Here is a 21,774-nt window from a genome sequence, read left to right on the forward strand (position 1 = left end):
ATCAGCCTGATAAAATCAGAACTGCATTGACATGCGTGTTGTGAACAATTCCACTCAACGTGAGCATTTATGTACGATAGTACCATATTTTCCGGTTTATAACACGCACAGCTGTATAAGACGCACCCTTCACATTTAGAGGCGTTCAACAAAAAATTGGTATCTACGACGCACCCTTGTATAAAACGCACGTCAGTTTATTCAGGTTTGGCCAATAGGACTTGGGTATATATATGCGTGCTCGACAATCGTGTGGTATGTGCCTGAACGAAAATTTTCTACAGCTGCGCATGCAAATGACAGAAGAAAAAAAAGGGGCAACACTTTTGCTCTAAAAAACTCTCGCTCAGTGAGAGTAGAGACACTTTATTATTACTCAAAACTTTGAAAGTATTCATCGTGGTACGCGGTCAACGATTTTTCGCGACAGCGCTCAGGCATCCCCTTTGCGCTTATAATAACTGCGCTAATCGTCGCTGAGCGCAGGCGTTCTGACGCACGCGGCAAAGTACATGTAGGAAGGAGAAAACACACACGCAACAGCCGCCAAACAACGTTGTAAATCGTAACTGGAAAGGAGAGTCGGCTCGATCTGGCTTGTCTTGTCAGAGTGGAAAGGGCGAGGACCAGGGCACGTCGCCACCTTTTGGCATTCTGCCAGTCAGACGGCTGTACAATTCTAGAACACTATAATGACTGTAAATATTGTAATCGCAGGCGTCGCTACCGTTACCCCTTTCACGGTAAAATTTGCCTATGAACATTGTGCAGAACAAAAAAAAAAAAAAAAAAAGCACACATAAGACGCACCATTGTATAGAACGCACTACCAAACATTTTGTAAACAATTAACCCCGTCTTATACACCCGATAATATGGTACATCATTGTTGCCTTAAATGGAGCAACAGCATTCTCCAACCTTGACCTGAAGAATTGATATCAGAAGCTGGAACTTGGAACTGCTTCGACGCATGTTGGCTTGTTTCGCTACAAACGCCTAAACTTTGGCATTAGCAGTGGAGCCTAAATCTTTCAGGACGCCATCCGCCAAGCTTTCAATGGCGTCCCCAATGTCCTGAATGTGAACGATGACATCCTTGTCTTTGGTTAAAAAAACAGCAGCGTGACGCCTCTTTGAAAGCAGTTGTGCAATGCCTCCAAGAAGCCGAATCGACACTCATTGAAAAGAAGTGTCGCATTCAACAACGAGAACCTAATTTTTTCGGACAATTTTTCGCCCGATGGCGTTCGCGCTGATCCCAAGAAAACTGCAGCCATCCAAGAAACCAAGACTCCAGTCTCCGCAAGAAGTGAAGGGCCTGATAGGAATGATCAACCACTCGGGCAGATTTCCGAAAAATCTAGCTGACCTCACACAAACGTGAAAGCCTTAAATCGCTGTTTGAATGTTGCGTCCTGAGGCGCAAAAATAAGAGCGTGAGGTTTCGATCAGTAGGCGAAATAATTCTGAGCCTCACCACTTTTGGAAAACTTCGCTTATTGTGTTTGACCGAATTTCGGTGAAAGGGGACTTCAAAAAAGTGAAACCTGAGCGGGGCTCTCTACTATGCATGGTTGCTTAGGTTGCTGTGGAGAAACCCCCCTGCAGCGTAGCATGTAATTGCTATGTGTGTCCCAAATTGCAGGAATGTCTACCACGACTGAGCGTGGCGAGTGACGACTGTTCTCGCCCCTCCTTCCACTCATGCAGATCGGGTGGATGGTTTACTACATTTCGGGTCAAGAGGCCATTTCTGGGTCTGTGGTTAATGTACCAACTGACGTCGGAGAGACATTAAAACCAGCTAACTAATGATAAAGAGTTGACAGTCAACATAAAGCTATAACATCCAATGCATGATAAACACATACATCACAAACTTCAGCGCACTAACTTCAGCTACAGTTCAAAGAACAGCCTACTAGGCTTTCGCATTCACAATCTTATAAAATCCTAAGTATCTGAAGCAATTTTCGTATTTCACGTGCATCAGCCCCATGACATTAGTTGTCGACCTCCAGAGAACCTGACCCACTGGAGCAGGAACATCTGCCGTTAGATTTATGGTAGGATAGATGCCAGGCAATGTTTCGAATGGTGCATGACATATCCACTGTTATCTTTATACAGATCCATGACCAGGGCGTATTTTTGGATATAAAGTCGAAGCAACTGCTGTTTATGATCGAGAACACCAGCAGCTGACTATGTTCATCATGTATAGCGGTGAACATCGGCTAACTTTGAAGCGAAAGCTTCATTACGCCATGTGTCAGCCAATGTGAGCCTCGCAGGCATCTTAACCTTGAACAAGCCAGATGTCACCGTGCGGCTATATAGCTTAACCATGGCACCACCTATGTGCCACCACTTGACGTTTGAAGGGCAGATACAGCTTCACGCGTTCCACCTTGTAGTTGACGGCCTTCTCTACCCAATAGTCTCAGCCAATCGCTTCAAAACCATGTCTGCCCGTGTCTAAACCTAAAGCCTAGCCAAAGCAAAACCAAGCGAAACGACGCTTTCGCATCACCTAACTAGATTTAGCATGGTTAAACCCGGCCTTTTTTTTCTTCGAGGTAACATTTAGCATACGAATTATCGAACAGTTACGCAATAACAATGGTAACTATTATGTGAGTTTCCTGTCACGATATACAGAACAAGAGCAAATAAACGATAGCAGGTTCAAAATAAAAAAGCGCTTCTTTCGATGAGTGACTCCACGGTTATACTACGAATGCTTCTCGATACATGCTGCGCTGATTAAACAAAAGCTGCATATGAAAAATATTTTGGCTTCACGGATGTGTGCTGTTCGGGAGTAAAGGTGAGTGAAGTGCTGACGTCGGCATAGAAGAAAGCCGACTATGAGTGACATTTCTTCACTTGCCATAGCGAGGTTAAAAATTCCGCCGACAGGTCCCAAGGCGGAGGCTTCTTCAATGACCCTACGAACTGCTTCTTCGGTCGAGACGTCCGCCTGTGTCGCCACTACTTTGGCTCCAAAGTGATTCCACCGTAGAAAACACCGACGCTGGTATCCTGTCTGCAGACCCGATCGGGAGCTGAGCAGGATCCTTCGGCAGCCACGGCTCAGCATCCAGTCTGTAAGCTCCAGGCCGACGCCGCCCAGCCCTCCAAAAATGATGTACGACTTGTGCTCATCGAAGTACGTACGCACTACGGCCTTCATGGTAACAGGTGAGGCGGAACATGTCTTGCGTGGGCTCTCTTCTGGACGTACCTGCGCGCAAAAAAGAAAAAATGTCACTAACTCTCAAATATACGTTACGAAAGAGCAAACAGTTGTTTTGGTGGACTGCCGCGCGTAGCTCAATACATTGTCACTCGGCGATGTAGCAGCGCACTGTCACAGCGTAAACATCGGATTTGATGTAACTCTTAGGAAAGCAAAGTCGTCAAATCAAGATGACAGTTACAAGAGTAAAACATAGAGGAATGTGAATACCCGCTCAGAAACCAGGTACCCTATTAAATTACATCTTGTGGGAAGATGCAATGTCTGTCTGTAATATGGTCCACCACTCAAAATTAAAAGACGATCAAACCGTATTGCAAAATTCGGAGGAGCTAAATGCTGTGCACTACTTTGCATTTACACAACTTCGAGAAGAGCCCCCTGTTGCATACTTTTGAATTACTTTATATCAGTTCAATTTTATAACTTTTAAAACAGACTCTATGTGCAGTAGCCTTCATTGGACCATGCTCATTTTACAGGGGTATATTGAGCTCCCTTCATCCGAGACAGTATCGTTATCTGGTCAGGTTACATTTAAGTGCAGACTGACTGCGAGCATATGAAGTCTATAGGTAATCTCTTTCCACTAACACGTACCTTTCAAAAGGGTACGTATACTGATTTTGCCTAAATACGAAAGGGCATCAAACATAATGTACTCAGTTCTCTTTACCTGAGAGGTCATTAATTTGAAAGCTGAGATTAAAATTTATTTGTTTGTGTATATTCGACTACAAATGACTAACTGCTCCTGCTATTTCCTTCCTTCTCTTTACTGAGCTTACCAGGAGTAAATAAAGAACAAATCTGTCTCTGTACGTACGCAGAATGTGTGATTCGTAAAAGCTGCTTGTATGTTTGTTTTTCGCTCCATCTACAGTTTCATTAGCGAAAGCCGGAATCCAAAAAGGAAACACCATCCTTCTATACCAGACTGATCAGGTGGAGCATAATGTTTTTAGTTGTACCATGGAATCTCCGCCAAATGTTTCCGCGTATATTTCCCTAGAATGATTGCATACTGCGCGACTTACCTCAACCACAACTCTTTCTGTACACTTTGCAGTTTCCATGTGACTGAAGGCCTCATCAGCCTGGCGCCATCCGTAACACTTTGTGTCCATCGGCCGCACAACACCTGAGGCGATGCCTTCTCGGACGAGCTCATGGACTCGACGCTTGTCTTCGGCAATGAAGGGATCATTGCCGTGCAGTGCTTCCAGAAGGATTCCGTGGAAAGAGACACTCTTGAAGAACGCAGACATTCTTAAGGAGCAGTCCTCAGACAAATCGAACCCGCCGATATTCAAAAAGCGGCCTTCCTTCGCCAAGCAGCGTAGGCTGGCCCGGAACTTTCCGTTGGAGAAAGAGCTGAGCACTAGATTTACGCCTGAAACATGACAAACAGTGAAATGGAAAGAGGTTAGTAAGATATATAGCTGGATTCGCTACCCCTTCTGGAAGGGGTGAAGAAACGCGAAGGGAGTGCAACAGGCCAGAAAGACATAGGAAACCATAGGTTCGGTTGGGTTCATAAGGTTTAAGTACCGAATAGAATAAGGTGATGATGAATGCTGTTTTGAAGGGCTCCGGAAATTTCGATCATCTGGGGCTCTTTAACGTGCACGGATATGGCACAATACATGAACATCTTGCTTTTCGCCTCTATGGGAAAGCGGCCGCCGAAGAAGGGATAAAACCTGCTCCCTTGGGTTCCGCAGTTGAGCGCGCGTACAACGCGCGCGCCAAGGGAAGAAAAGCGTAGCAGGGGGCGGCAGAAAGTTAGGTGGGCGGATGAGATTAAGAAGTTCGCCGGGGTCAAGTGGATGCAGCTAGCACAGAACCGGGTTAAGTGGAGAAATATGGGAGAGGCCTTCACCCTGCAGTGGGTATATAATCAGGCTGATGATGATGATGATGATGATGATGATGATGATGATGATGATGATGATGATGATGGTGGTGGTGGTGGTGGTGGTGGTGGTGGTGGTGGTGGTGGTGGTGGTGGTGGTGGTGGTGGTGGTGATAATGACAACGAAGCTTTAAGTCTCTCTTATACGTGCATGGGTCGCGGCCCCGGACATCAATCAATCGTGATAAACATAATGAGAAAAATATAACCAAAGTTCTGCTAAATCTCGAGCGTATTAAAAATAGCAGCCTTCTGAACTCCTCTGGATAGGTGGGTGTGACGCTGTGACTCACTTAATACTCTTAAAAAGAGAATTGCGTCCATTACTTCTCTTGTACAGGTAACTATTGGAGAGTATAGCGTATTTAATAGAATATTAATAACGTTACCGAGCGCCTTCGCAGTGATCCCGACTTGTAGGCCGCACTCTTAGAGCGTGGCAGGAAAAAAGTAACGCTATGATATGGTCAGCTACAGTGCCTGTGGTGCCGAGCGCACCTCAGCAATTTCAGTTATTCTGAAACGATTTGGCTCCTTGAGGCCACGCCTCCTCAGACTAGAGGGTGATTACGCTTGAGCATAATATGAAAATTTAGAAAAAACGTGAGAAGGAAAAACTTCACACTAGCCAATAGCTAGTAAACTATTTCAACTGCCCTGGTTCCTGTGCAAGAGATGAAGATTTGATCTCCTTCCCACTACGTTTTTAGCTTCAGCTTTGAGCACGCAGAAATAGCAACCTTAATCCATGTGCTGGTCTTGTAGCTGATCCGGCAAACATATACGCGACTGCAGCTATGAAACGTCCTAGGTTTGCAACACAGAATGCGTACATCCAGAGTTGACCTGAACCGAATCGCACCCAAGCAGGGTAAGTAAACATAAATAGCGCTACTAATATACAGTTTGTAAAGGGTCAAAATCAGTTGTGATCAAAATTTCTGGTTCGGAAGATAAAGAAAAGTAGCGCCCCTTTCTTATGACAAAAAGTCGCGTTTTCCTTACTACAGTGAAAACACCTTGCGCTAATTACTCATCTCTCTCAACGTTCCACGAAACAAAGAGGTTAATATTCACAGCCGCTTGCTTTCGGTATCTCTGCCAAAATTTTTCCGATAAGCGCATTCTGAAAATGATGAACCGAAATCGACAATACACTGCTAATGAAGAGGGATTTTCAGCACTACTAGAAAATGTGGCCATCTTTGTGCCAAGGCACCTGCTTATTTACTGAAATTACCAGAGTGCCAAGAAAATATGACTTAGGTGTGAATATCCACTTTCCATTTAGTCTAAATACTGCCTTCAACACATAATCTCACCTTTGCCGCCGGTTTCTTGGAGCACATGATCCTCGAAGGACTGGTCATCCAAAATGGCGATGTTCTGATCCCGAAGCTGAGGAAATCGGCGCTTCAGGAATTCACCTTCATCTACAGAACCTGCGCAAGGTTTGACAACTCGGAAATAAGTCAGTGTTTCGAAAGATTAAGGCACTCTCCTCACAAATTTTGTGTATAATTTTTCCCTTTGTATTAAGTTTTTGGCTGCGCACACAGATGACGTATATTTTAAATAAGCATCCTTCAAATGCTGGGTTTGGAAAATTAAGATTAAAATCAACAAAAACAGGAGGTTAAACTTCGCTTAGTATAGGCGATAGCGTCTTTACGCCGCCTTTTCATTCCGCTTTTATTTATTTCTTGGGGGGGGGGGGGGGAGGAAAAAGCAAGGGAAAAAAAAAAGTACTCGCAGTAAGAAACTCTCGGGCGCAGCGAACAGTTTGCGGAAGGACTCTTCTAATTACACAACTGATTAACTAAAACGCACTGATGTTTTTAAATGACCCCAGTAGTGTGGTTATTGTCAAAGGTGAGTTCAAAGCCAGGAGTAAGCTAGAAGTTGCGATATCAGTTTGGAAAAGCTCGTTTTCTAATGCTGTTCAGCGCGACAAGATGTGACGCTTTATTTTCTACGAAACCAAAACTAAGCATCCGCCGAAAGCTCGGTACAAACACGACTTCTGGCGAGGACGTGTGCAGTGCCTACGGCGCCAAATTCGAATTGCTTACAAGGTTACGTGTCAAGAGCTTTGTTTCGCTCGGCAATGGCTGGCTTTTCCCTGGCACCAAGCTCTGATGGGGAAAAAAAAATGCGCACGGCGTGGCGAAATACCGGTTGAAGTTAAAACTGAGCATCGCAGCCACTGCATTTGTCGTTACCAGATACCGGATGATGCATCTGTACCGTGCTTCTTGCACGTATATTCGGTTAGTTTCGGTTTTGTACGGAAAAAATTGTGCATTTCCTCACGCTGCAAGGCTTTAGAAGATGAGTTTTTCTTCCTTCCAAGAACTTGCATAGTTTCGTCTTGTTCATGGTTTCGGACTCCCCAGAGGCACTAACTAACCAATCGCACTAATTTAAAAGTTAATTAGTGCGCATTAGTTAATTATTAGATCGATTAAATAGTTTTGCTATGTGTCCGTCGCGGCTAAGAGCTCATTCCTAAAACATGCTTTTTTATTTTCAAACTACAAGAACTTTCGAAAGTGTTCGCTGAAACACCCGGTATGTTGCAGGCCTTTTGCGTGGATCAGCTAAACCCAGGACACATTCAAGGTAGCGCCCTGTCCATGGTTCATACAAGGAAACCTGCCTGCCTGCGCTGTGTACATTAAGGGTGTATTCTTTACGACGTGTAAATCCTGATTTTGTACAGTGCCGTTCACTTTGATCAAGCTATCAAGCGATGAGCGCTGGAGCTTTCAGTTACGTCACAAAACGATGACGATTGTAACGCTGTTTACTGGGAAATAATCTTCATATAGACCGCTACAACAAGCAGTGGACACTCTGTTCTGCAATCGGTACTAACCGATGGTGGTGAACACAGTGGATCCGATGGAGAGAGCAATGGAGATGGCTGCCACTCCAGCGCCCCCACTGCTGGAGCAGACCAGGAGCGACTCTCCAGGCCTCATGTTGCCCTTGACAAATAGTGCGTAGTAGGCGGTCGAGTAGGCCACCGGAACTGTGGACGCTTCTTCGAGGCTCCACGCATCTGGAACCTCCCAAAGCCAACCTGGATCCACCGCAACGACAGTAGCCAGACCGCCGGTAGGCACCAAGCCCATTACACGGCGTCCCCATGGGTCACGACCCGAGAACTCTAGGACAAGCAGGCACTCAGATGTTGCCACGTCGTCTGCAGGGTTTATGGATTAAAACAAACTGGACACTGAATTATCCACCGTGCGAAGAGAGCAAAATGCGCGCAAAACGTGCCTGACTTAGCGGAGCAGTCACTGCTCAGCACTCGGACCTTTTCGGAGTTTTTAATATTGAAGAGTATTTTCTATCCCAAGTTTTCATTCAATATGCAGCGGTCATTTATGAATCAACAGAAAACACTTGGCAAAAGCAATACGACTATTGTATTTGTGACACAGAGGTTCAGGCATAATTTCAGCCTTTACTGCCCTTTTGCTTTGTGTATCAATAGCGCACAGCTGCAGCATCTATCCAATGTTCAAAACCTGGGTTTTGCGAACTGCTATTTCCTATGTTCGGATCAGGCACGGTGCCTAGCTCATCAAAACCAATTTTAGATATTTAGCCTTTCGTATACAAACTTTTTCCTCACTTTCACGCCATCAGGCCATTTCTTCAGCCACTGGTTATCGAGAGGGCGAGGGAAATGAAATGTTGGTCCTTCGACTAATTTTCCGCATATTATTTTTAATTTAAATGTCTGAGCGTCGGTGAGCGGTGGGCTTTTAATACAATGTTTTGCCAAAAGCAAGGAAACGAACAAAGGAGAAAAAGCCACCAGGAGGCGATTATTCACAAACAACATCGAGATTGTGACGAAGGTTGGGAGGGGGGGGGGGGAGGGGGGGGTTCCTTAGTTTATACTAATGGCTACTATATTTCCTCGAAGCAAAAAGTTTGAGAACCCCCGTAATACATCATGACAAGGTACAAACATACGCAGTTCGACTTTTTTCAGTAGTTTCCCCAACATTGTGATAACGGTGCATCGAGCCATTTTGCAAACTTTGAAACAATGATCACCTTGCTCACACATAAGGGGAGCTCACGGTTATTACTAAATGCACTCACCGGGCAAGGCTCCAGGAAGAAGCTTTCCAGTGGCGATCATCACGTCACGGAAGTTCAGCGGAGCGTAGTACACATCGCAGAGGAGCTTCCCAGCACTGTACGAAGAGTTGGTATAGCGCGGCGGTGACTCACACCAGCCTAGGCTGAAGAGGTCTCCGCGAGTCTGGACGTTAAGGAAGGCGCGCTCAGTGGACTTCTTAGAGGCGCCACCTGCGGTAAAAGTACATTTGTATTATGACTAGGTATCGTGGCGCACGCCTCGACAGAGGTTTTGCACTTAGCTAGATGGCATACCAAAGAAAAGGAAAACGAATAAATAAAAAAAATGCATTCCTGTTCCGCCCTCATACACCGTTTCCGTCAAAGTTCTGTTAGCTTTCGTTCATTTTTAATAGACTAGATTGATCTCTGTCTTGTAATTTTTGTATCTTCTATGACTTCATTATAATGCGCCCGCAAAACGTGTCGGCACGAAAACGTCGCTCCATATGGGCGAATGTGAAATCATTTAATGTTGTTGGGTAGCACATTAATGAGTGTGTAATATGTAGTAGTGAAGTTGACCGTTTGTGATTAGTTAATTAAATAAAGCGCTTCAATAGACTGAATGTTCTGTTTGAAACGGCATCTTGTCTGAATGTGCTGGGGAAAAAAAGTGTGAAAAAGCCTGTAAAAAGATTTCTTGGTGCGTAAAATATACTGTGGTGAGTCAGAAAACAAGATGTCTCATTTATTAATACTTATTACTTAATAAATACCTAGGTACATAATTGATGTTATTAATTCATGCGGCTCTCAATGTACTGAGATGTACGAGAAATAGCAATGTGTAATTGAATTGATTCCATTCATTAAATAGAAATGAATATTTCAATTGAATTTATTCAATTTTCAATCGTGCGACATTCATGTTGCCTATCCACTTCATATGGCGACTATGCGATATTTTTTTTTTTTCTTGGGGGGGGGGGGGGGGGGGGTTCTAGTGTAATACTTCGTCATTTACTTGGAGCAGCCTGGCTGGCTTTACCTGGTTGGGAACCTGTGCAGGGTTCCCTACGCAGCATGTTTGTCTTTTACAGTTATTAGTAAAGGCTATCTAAGCAGTGTGCTTGCAATGTTGAACTTTCTGTAACATGTTACCTTATCTCTTAGTTCCTAGATAACGCTGTAAAAAAAAAAAAAAAAAAAAAAAAAGTATTTCTGTGGAAGCACCAGTGTTTTCTTTTTGTTGTTGTAGGGTGTACTGAAGCAAGAGCGATTGTTGCTAACTAGAAGAGAGAAGAGAATGCTGTCGCTCATACAAATCCTTACCTATAGGGACCGAAAGCAAAAACGTGGAAGAACGGGACGAATCATACTAATGTACGTACTGCCGTGTTCCACATCCTATTGAAGAAACCAAGCAGGCTTATACGAGGAATTTTAGATCCCGGGACCATTTGTAGAGCAGGTTCCACTTTCAGCAGTGTAACCGCAATAGGTGCACGTTATCCACCGATTCCAGGCCAGGGCTCGTGCCGCACAGTGGAAATTTTAGTTTCTTGGCGCGCGTTCGTTGCAGTGCCTTGGCCAGTGTAGGAATAGACGGGAGTCGCTCCTGTCGCGTGGCGCTCTCATAGCTACGTCACATTCTCATGCAACTTGGCTGTACCATGTGACTTTGTGACGTGATACTCTAATATTCACTTGAAATTTTCTGCGTAATAACTCTGCATAATAACCGCAACTACAAATAGAACGAAAGTCATACTTACGTGTAGGCAGGGTGAGATGCCTGAAAGAACCCCATCTTCCGTCACGCTGAATGTTCATCACAAGATCGAGTTCTATCAAGGCTTCATATTCCGGGTCGCTCAGAATGGAATCAGTGATCTTGGCTGACTTCTTAAGACTTGCGTCAAACAAACACCTGATAGAGGCAGAGTGAAAAAAAAGCAAATTGTACAAAAATTTCTTGCATCGCAGTCAAGTCTTTGCCAAAACGTGAAGTCTGACCCAGTTCTGGCTCCACCCAATCTCACATTCAAAATTAATGGCTTTCAAATATGTCCTCACTAGAATCACCGTTAATTATTACAAAAAAAAAAAAAACGGGAATAAATAATAAGCCGTGTGCGGGGCTGTAAATGGCAAGAACTTGCACGCTTCCATTCTAGAGCAGCGTTTCCATTTCTCTCGGCTATTTGTTTTATGCCCCAAGTAGTACCCAGATCAGTGTTCACTATAGCTGCTTGCCATCGTAGAAATATTGAATCTAATATGACTCCCCTGATGGGGCTGGGACAGGTTGGTCACCGCCGCTTGCGGCGGCGGCTAGCCTGCACCCGTATTTTATCTGTTGTATGCCGTCATTGCACCCGCCACCGTTTCGGTGGTGGACGACGGCTGTTGTTGCGGCGCGCGTCTTTCTCTCCCTCTTCCTTTTCTTTCTTCTCTATTTTCTCTTCTGTCTGCACGAGGCAGCGGAGGTGGCTCAGCTACAGAGCCAGTAGCAGGCCCGTACATTTTCTTTTCCTTCTTCCTACAGCCACAACAACAACAACAATCTAATATGCCAAGAAGTTTTACTAGTCTTACCTGATACAAGTAGCGCCAGTTTCCCGTCGAAGGCAATTCACTAACCCGACGACACCACTGATACCAGTTTCCTTCGCCACCAGCCACAAGTTACGTCCTGTAGGCTTCCTCCCGCACTCGATAACTTTCGCCTTCAGTGTTTCCACCCAGCTGAAGGTGGTGTTTTTTGTTACCACTATTTCTTGTTCCGATACTCCTGGATGTACTGTGCATTTATTAAGTAAAAGCAGCGTGCACCACCTGTTAGACTTCAGCCCCACCAGCCGAAACCCATGGTCTCCAAGCACTGACACAACGGTGTCCTTGGTGTAAATTGTGCTCACAGCATTGACAGCTTTCGCCAGAAATACTTCGGCCGGAGTTAGAGCAGTGCGCACAAAAAGGAGTACAAATCCATCCCTCTTACACTGCACAGACATCTGTCCGGCCACAGCTTCGACAAAGTTCGAGACGTTGGGGAGAACGCGCGCAATGACCAATTCAGCTTCGGGTAGTTTGTTCCCAGATGTTGATGCCGGATCCCACGACAACTTTGCGGTTCCTTCTGGTAACGCCTGCGACATGTGGTCTTGCGGACGCTGGTGAGCTACAACGTGTTCAATCTTGAGCAATATGTTGGACAAAGAAATAATTTTTGAAACAAAAGAGGTTAAAAGAAAGCCACTTCCTTCCGAAGCAAGTTCCAAAACGCGGATTTTCCTTCCTCTCGTGTTTTCCACGGCGATGTCTAGAAGATGCCTCAAGGGGTCCTCTTCTAAAAGGGCTGTGCAAACGATGTCATTGTCAAGGTCATTGCTGTAAGTTGTCAGCGCCCACTGTACTATAGAGACTAGAGTTGACCCAGAATCTTTGTATTTCGCCTGAATGCCGGCTAGGATGCGTATCAGCCCGCTGTTCTCCGCGTTGCTTTTAAGGTATCGCTTGAGTACTTCCTGTGGGACCTCGTAGGAGTTTTTTAAGAGTTCAAACACCTCAATCATTTCTTCTCCGCTTCCTTCCAGGATGCGCCGGGCGATGGCGTTACACACTCCGACATGTTCTCGAAGCCTAGCCGCTCGCTTTAGTGTTGCGTCCTCGTCATCAACGTAGGGGACGAACCGGTACTCTTCAAGGCACGGGTTCTGGCAAACGCCTTGCCGGTGTCCTATTAAGGCTTTCAAGCCTCGAATAACAACTCCTCCAGAACGGCACGTATTGAGGCATCTGTCATAAGTAACTTGTATTCCTGCACAAAAGAAAACGTAGCAACGTATATGCTCACGAAAGGAACCAATGCTTCTACTTTCAGTTAGTTACTTTAGTTTAGTGGGGTTTAAAGCTCAGCTACTTTGGTCATCTGATGAGAAGAGAGGAGTCGCTGGAGAAAGATTTGATGTTGGGAAAGGTTGAGGGTCGCCGGAGAAGGGGTAGGCAGCGAACGCGATGGTTAGATGGCATTCTCGAGGCATTGCAGATGAAGCTATGTGATGTTAAGAAGATAGTGAGAGACCGGAAAGCGTGGCGTGACATGGTCCATAGGGTCACGAAGAGTCGGACACGACTGAACGCCTGTACTGAGCTGAATGGCACATAGGCTACTAAGGCCATCATGCGCCAAGCGTGAGGTTTAGTTTGTTATGCGTGTGATGGGTCTGAAAAGTTGGTTAAAGAATGTATAACTCATTTAAAAACCTTGCTTCTTTTAGGAATGCAACAACACATGATGTATTTACAAGTGAGTCATCTCCTATAGAAGTAGGCGAGGATGGAAAGGAATGTGTTCGTTGAAGAATTGTGGGAAGTGTTTTTTTCTCATCTTGTCCAGTTTTTTGCATGAGCATAAAATAAAAATCATAAAGTATAAAATGAGCTTCTACTTTCAAAGAAAATGTGAAATAATGATTAGGAACCCAATTTCTGTAAGATTTCCGCCATTTTGAACATACACTTATTCATTCAGCTGTCGTATGATTCACAGGAGCAAAAGAATGTTGTAAATAAATCATGTCGGTTGGTAATATGCGCGGACTTTCATTTCTCCACCAATATCGATTTTCACTGCGTGGAACGTTCAACCACTAATCTTTTTTTTATAATGCGCATCTATGAGGAGGTGTTCAGTAGTATTTTTATGCTTCTTGTAATAGTCAAATATATACGTGCAAAGGGCTGGATGTTCCTCCAAAATAATTTCGTGACTGTGCACACCACAGGGGACGCACAGTAAAGCTTCCTAATGCGTACTTTCTTCGCTTCACTGAAATCTTATGACAAGCATTGTTTCTAATTTATTTATTTAGGTGGGCACCATGCAAAGCTGATAGCTATAAATATTTGCGATGAAAAACAGTAGATTTTCAGCACTAACCTGCTCCTCTGACCTCCTGAAGAACCTTAGCGTGGAGGTTGGGATCGATCCGGCATGACTGAATATTCGTAAACACCTTCAATGTGCGCAGTGGCTCAAGAAAAACGCAGAACTTCAACATGCCGTCGAGAAAGGCCACTGTTACGTTTCTCCACCGACGAGTGGGACAGCTGACGCGGCCACCGCATAGCAACAGGCAGAACCGCGAGCGGATCGGCCATTTCGACGCCGTTCATCGGCCGCGCAACGCTTCCTCCCGCCGACAAGTCTCAGCGTGTTCCTGCCACGCGCCAAATGTGTGTGCGTGCGTGTGTGTGCACAAGCTGGCCAAGCCTGGAGATCGAGGGAAAGTGCGTCGCCCTCTCCTGTCTGCAGGAGGTGGAGGAGATGAGGTCGGAACACCTGCGATTGAGTCATTCGTCGTGAACCAACATGTTTGGCTCTCCCTTTCCTGTGAGGGTTTACCCTTTCCATGTGAACTGGAAAAACTATAAAAAGCAGCGGCCGACTCCGCTGAGATAGAGACTACTTTGACGCGCCGTTGGCACGACGCTAGACACCAGCTGTGTGAGAGTGTCTGTATTCTCTCCGGGTCAGCTTCTCTGCCCGTATCTTCTCGATGTTGTAGTAAAGGTTGTTTCGTTAAAAGACGCCTCGTCTTTGCTGGCACCTTTGATGCCGTCCGCCGTCCACGGAGCCGCCAGGCCAACGCTACCGAGGGGCCGCGCGCCGCAGCGGTGCGATACCAGAGCCACGCGACTCAAATGTAACAACTGGTGGCAGCGGCGCTCGCGACCCCCAAATGTAACAACTGGTGGCAGCGGTGGGATGACCAAGCCGTAACCGTGGTTGGAGGGACGAGCCAGGCGATACCGTCGTCCAACAACTGGTGAACAGCGGAAAGCGGAGAGACAAGGACGACCAAGCAGTGACCGTGGTCGGTGAAACGAGCCAGGCCTGACCGAGGTGCAACATCTGATGGGAAGAGCGGAGATGTCCGAGGCGTGACTCGTGAATCAAAGCAGCTCAGCGGAAAAGGCGGGAGCAGTGCAACGAGCCCTGTGTGATGACTGGTTGCCTGCAGCGGAACGACTGCGTTGGATTCTTGGCTGCGAGGTTTGGTGAGTGCGGGACTTTCTTCTACTGAGTTTTGCCAGGCTTTTGTTAAGTAGAGAACAGAGCTGGTAATTGTGTTGTCGTTGTTGCTGGGTTAATGGCAGCAAGGCAATAGTGGGCAGTAGAGAAGGCAGCACTCGGAACAGCCATGAATGTGGATTTGAAGTCGTTGCGCAAACCGAAATTGCTGGAGCTTGCGGAGGAGTTGGGTCTGAATTTGTCAGACAAACTCAGAAAACCAGAAGTGTTAAAGGCTATTCTTGCGTTGGAAGCTGAAGATGACGAGCTTTTGGAATGCCTTGAGATCATTGACGAACGTCAAGAGGAACGTGAACGTAGAAAACGTCACGAGAAAGAGGTGCGTGAACGCAGGGAACGTCACGAGAAAGAGATGCGTGAACGTAGGAAACTGATGCAGCTGGAGATTTCAGCACATAGAAGGAGCGCGGAAAGGATTAAAGCTTGCAATGCCATTCAGTGTAACGGTTCAATACCGCGAGATGGTCCGCCACCGTTCCTCATTGCCGAGGATGTGGCCGAGTATTTGGCAGACTTCGAGAATATCTGCAGAAGTAAACGTTTCGAGCGAGATGGTTGGGCGCAGAAGTTGGTAGCTCTTCTCTCCGCTGAAGCGTCGGAAGAAATCAAGCGATTGGTTGGCAACCGCTTGAAAAATTACGATGCACTAAAAGAGTCATTGCTGATACGATATCAGATAACGCCTCAGGATCTTCGGAAAAGATATGAGAGCGAGAAACATTGTAACACGGCATACTTTGATTTGGCCTATCAGTTGAAAGCCGCTGTAAGCGAATGGCTAGACAGTGCGGAAGTTCCGGAGCAAATCGAACTTGCATGGGACTGTGAGAAACAGCTTGGGGAAGCGGCCGAGCAATGTGACCGCAGTAGCGAGCCGACCGAGGCTCTAACAGAAGAGCATCGTGTTACCTTAGTCGAGCCACTAGCTGAGACGGTTAGCACAGGCTTAATCGGTGAGAAGTCCGAAGTGACGCCGTTAAGCGAGGTGAACTGCACGCCGACCCAAGTAGCTGCAGGAGATACAGTTCCATCATATGAGTGTGGGGAACTGGTAGTAACTGAACCGTCTCTCGAGTCGAAAGCAGAAGCTTGTGTAGAGCTTGGCGGAGATGGAAATGAGCTAGAAAAGGAGAAACTTTCAGTCACCGAAATCGACTGTGTTGTAGAGCAGGGCACGCAGAAAAACGAAGTGCCGATCAACGAAACTGAGCAGCCCGCGAGTTGTGATCAGCCAGGGCAGACCGACGAGGTGTGCGCGTACGCTGTAGAGAGCGAGACTTGCGAAGGCGGCAGCGAGCGACCAGAGCAGAGTCAGAATTGTTCGTGCCCCGATACCACGCTAGGTTGTGTTCACGAGAAAAGCAACCCCAGTGCGAACGCGGACGTGCCACTTATGACCCTCGCGCAATCCGAAGCGCCCCAGCTGTCGAAGGAGCTTGATTGTGCTCCGGTTAGCTCTGAGCGAGGCGACGCACTGAGTGGCGAGCCGCCAGAGCAAATGCCTAGAAGGGGGATTGACGCGACTGGCGTGAGCAGTTGTTGTTCGGACTTGTCTGAAGGTGAGTCATGCGCTGCTGGCCTCGATGCAGACGCGGCACCGCACTTTGACCACTTTGACGACACCGGTGTCCTACTAGCTCCGGTTACCGCTAGCTTGCCAGAGCTCGCGCCGAAAGAAAGTGGAACTAGAGTATTCAAGTGCTGCCACCGAAAAACGCGGAGGGGCAGGCACGAGAAAGATTGCTGCCGTCGTAAGGAGAGCAAGCTCAAACGGTTGCAACAAGAAAGCAGAAAGCCTGTGTTCCAGTGCTGCCGTAGGAAAAAACGGAAAGGCAGGCGCGAGGAAGAATGGAGCAAGTGTAAGCCATCGCGAAAGAGAAAGCGACTATCCCAACGGCACAAATGCGCCCGTGCCGAGAAATCGCGTGATTGGTGCGCAACCCGTAAGGAGAGGGATAGGTTATTTAGAAAAGTGAGCGACTTATGCTCATGTGTTTCTTCGCACAGAGACAGGAAGGTAAGGTTGCTCCGTGAAACGGACAACCGAAGCTTTAGTGAAAAAGGTGATCTCAACGGTAACGCCGATGGCTTAAGTCGGAGCCCCTAATGTGAGAAGAAGCCTGTATTCACTAGTTGGTGTTTTTCTTCCTGAGATAGGATTTTGAACATTTGTATTGATTATCTGTGTTTGAAATGACGTTTTTGAAAGCCCGATTTTCAAATTTGTGGACGCGTTCCAAGTGCTGCTGAGCTGCCCTTTAATGTAGATGGGTGCATAAGAGGGAAATAGTCTGGCATAACTTAGTGAAGTTTGTGCCGTGCTTGCTGGCTGAACGGTTGAGTTTTTAGCGTGGTTGTGACGTTGTGGGTTGTCAGAAATCTCTCCTGAAGACAAGTTGCAGAGTGCCTTGGAAACCCGGACTTGTCAAGGAATTCTTCAGGCTGAATGGATCAAGAGAAGCTGAGTCGGACGACTCCGGCTAGCAGCAACATCCCGATCCCTCCGGACAGCGGATGCAGTCCCCTGCCCTTCGGAATCTCCCTTTCCCGGCGGGGCAGTCTGTTACGTTTCTCCACCGACGAGTGGGACAGCTGACGCGGCCACCGCATAGCAACAGGCAGAACCGCGAGCGGATCGGCCATTTCGACGCCGTTCATCGGCCGCGCAACGCTTCCTCCCGCCGACAAGTCTCAGCGTGTTCCTGCCACGCGCCAAATGTGTGTGCGTGCGTGTGTGTGCACAAGCTGGCCAAGCCTGGAGATCGAGGGAAAGTGCGTCGCCCTCTCCTGTCTGCAGGAGGTGGAGGAGATGAGGTCGGAACACCTGCGATTGAGTCATTCGTCGTGAACCAACATGTTTGGCTCTCCCTTTCCTGTGAGGGTTTACCCTTTCCATGTGAACTGGAAAAACTATAAAAAGCAGCGGCCGACTCCGCTGAGATAGAGACTACTTTGACGCGCCGTTGGCACGACGCTAGACACCAGCTGTGTGAGAGTGTCTGTATTCTCTCCGGGTCAGCTTCTCTGCCCGTATCTTCTCGATGTTGTAGTAAAGGTTGTTTCGTTAAAAGACGCCTCGTCTTTGCTGGCACCTTTGATGCCGTCCGCCGTCCACGGAGCCGCCAGGCCAACGCTACCGAGGGGCCGCGCGCCGCAGCGGTGCGATACCAGAGCCACGCGACTCAAATGTAACAACTGGTGGCAGCGGCGCTCGCGACCCCCAAATGTAACACCACCCAGTTGTCCGTCCACTTAAGCTTGCCGTGTGGACCTATATGGTAAATAAAGTAAGTATTGGTATTATGCTGCAGAGAGGCGTATGAGTCCTGTACAAACGCCTGTACAGAGGACTCAACGTGTGTACAGAGGAGAAATTATTATTCGCACCTGCATTATATTCCTCGAAACTACCTGATCTGCGTGAGGTATAGATACGACTTCAAACATCCTGTCTGCTCTAGATTCAATTCACGTTCTTTTAAATAGAGTACTGTACTGCATGATTCTTCCCTTGACCAGGACGCATGTTCTCTGGCATAATTGAAGTTTCCCCTCCCCCCCCCCCCCCCCCCTTTCTCTCTCTCTCTCTCTCTCTCTCTCTTTGATTTTCTAAATATTTGTCTTTCTTTCCTAGTTCACAATAAAGATGTAGCTAAATGCACCCACACAGCCGAAAGGAGGCATTTGCATTGCTTATGACGTTCTTTCTATTCACCTTTATAAATGTCCGGTGGCCAAAATAACGGTTCATTTGTCCCGTAGTTATGCAATCTAGTGTGTATATGTCATAAGTTTTGAGTTCATTGTTAAGCAGGGATTGAAAAAAGTAACACATTTTTTGTGAGCAGTTTTCAACGGAAGCTTTTTTTTTTTTTTTTTCATAGCAACTTAACACGAAACTGTCAGTATTGAAATCAATAAAGCGAAATTTTTCTCAAAACACAACTGCTTTTGGTCAAGCACATAGGCTACTCTGAATGCTTTTCTTGCGAAATTGATCGCTATTTCAAAATATGACGGCAATTGTTACGCTCTTCTTCCAGACCAACCCAAACACAGATCACTTCCTGCTAGTCTTTGTTTTGGCACCTCATAAGACTACACGGAAGAGGCATCAAACGTAAAATGACCAACTCTGCAAGTCGACGCTCAGGATGCTCCGGAACACTCCATGGTGACCGTAGCCACGCAGCCCCAGTTCTTTGTAGATGTCCTCGCTGTCCAGATCGTATACTGTCTCGGTAGATGCACCTGGTGGCTCCTTGTCGAGAACCATCTCCCCAGCCTCGGTGATTCGGATGCGACCGCTTGCAACCACTGAGTCGCCTTCACTAACCTCGAAATCTCCAGAAGCCGGCATGACGTGCACAAGAAAGCGCGCCGTGCCTGCGGCAAAGAAGTTCGGTTTTAACAGCTGAAGCTGTGGTGCGCAGCTTCATAATTTAATTGTGTGGGTTCAGCCCCATTGCTGACCATAGATATCCGAAGCTACGCATATTAAAAAAATTCATGGAAAGAGTCATGTCGAGCTCGAATCCTATATTTTGATAGTGACGCAGGTAACATCAACTATAGTTTATATGGTGTTTTTGTGGGTGCTTATTTGTTCGTTGATTTTAGGAATTAAATCCCAGCAGTAGGCAATCGTTCACTGATAAAACTAATGCAGTTGCGACCCTAAATCTCCAGGAGAAAGGATATATGACCTCCACTAAATAGATATGCAAACTAAGCAATGCTAAACATGCACCACAGCCTTTCGGCTTGTCTTGACATTATATTTTCGACCAAAAAAATTGTATAGTTGCAGCAATTTTTATTCATGGCAAAATTCAAGCATCATTGCACATTTTATTCGTGAAGGAATCGCGATTACTAATAAATGATTGTGGCCTATGTGGTTAGAAATGCATCGACAAAGAGCACCAGCTTCATCGGTGACGGAAAGCAGCAGCCGAAACAAGCAACGTGATGGAGACCCCTACCGCGGCAGCAATGTTGACGCAGAGGAAGGTTTACAGGCCGCCTACCGCGGCAATTTTCTCTTTATTGCCAAAGGAAGTATTCTCTTAGCATAGGTCCGGGCAGATGTTCCAGGTGTGTTTATGGGTGATTGAAAGAGTGATGGTAGATTTTATAGGTGTAAGAGAAGCTTTTACGAAAACGCATCATACCGTACAAAATATTTTCTTACGCACACTGTGGTCGAACAACGGTTCCACAGAATTTAACCACAATAAACCGAACATCACCCCCAGGACAAAGCATATACTCCATTGTACATCAGGGGTGAGTACCACTAGGAGATACGGGAGATCGAGCCCCGCACCTGCCGAATAAAGGCGGCTGCTTAAACCCTAGCTAGGCCACCGCAATGGTAGAAATGGCTGTTGCAACACATAAACGAGATGGGGTGGCAACCCTATACCGGTCGTTGCGGGTGACTCTGCGTAGCCTGCGAGCAATGCTGAGTGCATCAGGAGGAGCTCGCCCGACTTTCAAGAAAGGAGACATGAAAGTAGGCGTTCGAATTCTAAAGAGACTCACCTCTCTTTGGCAAGGTGACAGCCCTGTGGAAAGTGACGTCCTCAAATATCACTGGAACCTGGTGAAAGGGCTTGCCGCAACGTTTAGTCACTGACTTCCAAGCCAGCACCATGCAACCGGAAGCGGGAAAAAGTACGCGACCGTCGACCAGGTGGCCCGCCAGGTAGGCGCCTCTGTCATTCCCGTCGAGGCTTACATCGACAACCTCCTCTGAAAACTATGGGTAAGTAAGGTAAGTGTATGGGTAAGCCTTCAACAGAGGAAAACGTCATCGTATTCAAGAAAATTTTCTTTTCTGACGGGCTTCAAGTACGGAAAACCTAACTGCCCTACTTCCCACAATCATCAAGCACGAGATGTCAGTGCACGTTAAAGAACCCCAGGTGGTCGAAATTTCCGGAGCCCTCCACTACGGCGTCTCTCATAGCCTGAGTTGCTTTGGGACGTTAAAACCTACAAACCAACCAATCATCCTGCATCGGGATAACTTTGTACGCAGGCGCAATGAGCTGCTCAGTGTAAAAGGCACAAAACTGAGTTCAGTTTACATTCTTGTTATATCTTCAAACATTAATAATAATAATAATAATAATAATAATAATAATAATAATAATAATAATAATAATAATAATAATAATAATAATAATAATAATAATAATAATAATAATAATAATAATAATAATAATAATAATAATAATAATTGGTTCACAGGGAAGGAAAAGCGCAGTATCTGTCACACTTGCTCTGTGGACACCTGACCGCGCCGTAAGGGAGGGGGGGAAGGTGGGATCAAAATTTACTGCTATGACATCCGCCAGCGCCTGGACTTTGCTGCAAGTT

The 21,774-nt window shown here is 46.4% G+C and overlaps 1 protein-coding gene across 1 annotated transcript in view; it reads right to left on the reverse strand.

Annotated features, from left to right (window-relative positions):
- Positions 1–21,774, reverse strand: part of LOC146191138 (fatty acid synthase-like) — a 56,046-nt gene that overhangs the window by 11,798 nt on the left and 22,474 nt on the right. Inside the window, exons 12-22 of the mRNA XM_084600278.1 lie at positions 20,935–21,151; positions 19,522–19,773; positions 18,619–18,658; positions 14,233–14,381; positions 11,886–13,110; positions 11,063–11,217; positions 9,306–9,515; positions 8,059–8,388; positions 6,503–6,622; positions 4,303–4,658; positions 2,897–3,250 (exon numbers count right to left, since the gene is read on the reverse strand). Coding sequence (XP_084456404.1) covers positions 2,897–3,250; positions 4,303–4,658; positions 6,503–6,622; positions 8,059–8,388; positions 9,306–9,515; positions 11,063–11,217; positions 11,886–13,110; positions 14,233–14,381; positions 18,619–18,658; positions 19,522–19,773; positions 20,935–21,151 — 3,408 coding nt within the window. The remainder of the gene's footprint in view (positions 1–2,896; positions 3,251–4,302; positions 4,659–6,502; positions 6,623–8,058; positions 8,389–9,305; positions 9,516–11,062; positions 11,218–11,885; positions 13,111–14,232; positions 14,382–18,618; positions 18,659–19,521; positions 19,774–20,934; positions 21,152–21,774) is intronic.

The sequence above is a fragment of the Amblyomma maculatum genome, chromosome 4 (assembly GCF_055883805.1).
Source record: "Amblyomma maculatum isolate TAMU_Amacu chromosome 4, ASM5588380v1, whole genome shotgun sequence".
Lineage (NCBI taxonomy): Eukaryota > Metazoa > Arthropoda > Arachnida > Ixodida > Ixodidae > Amblyomma > Amblyomma maculatum.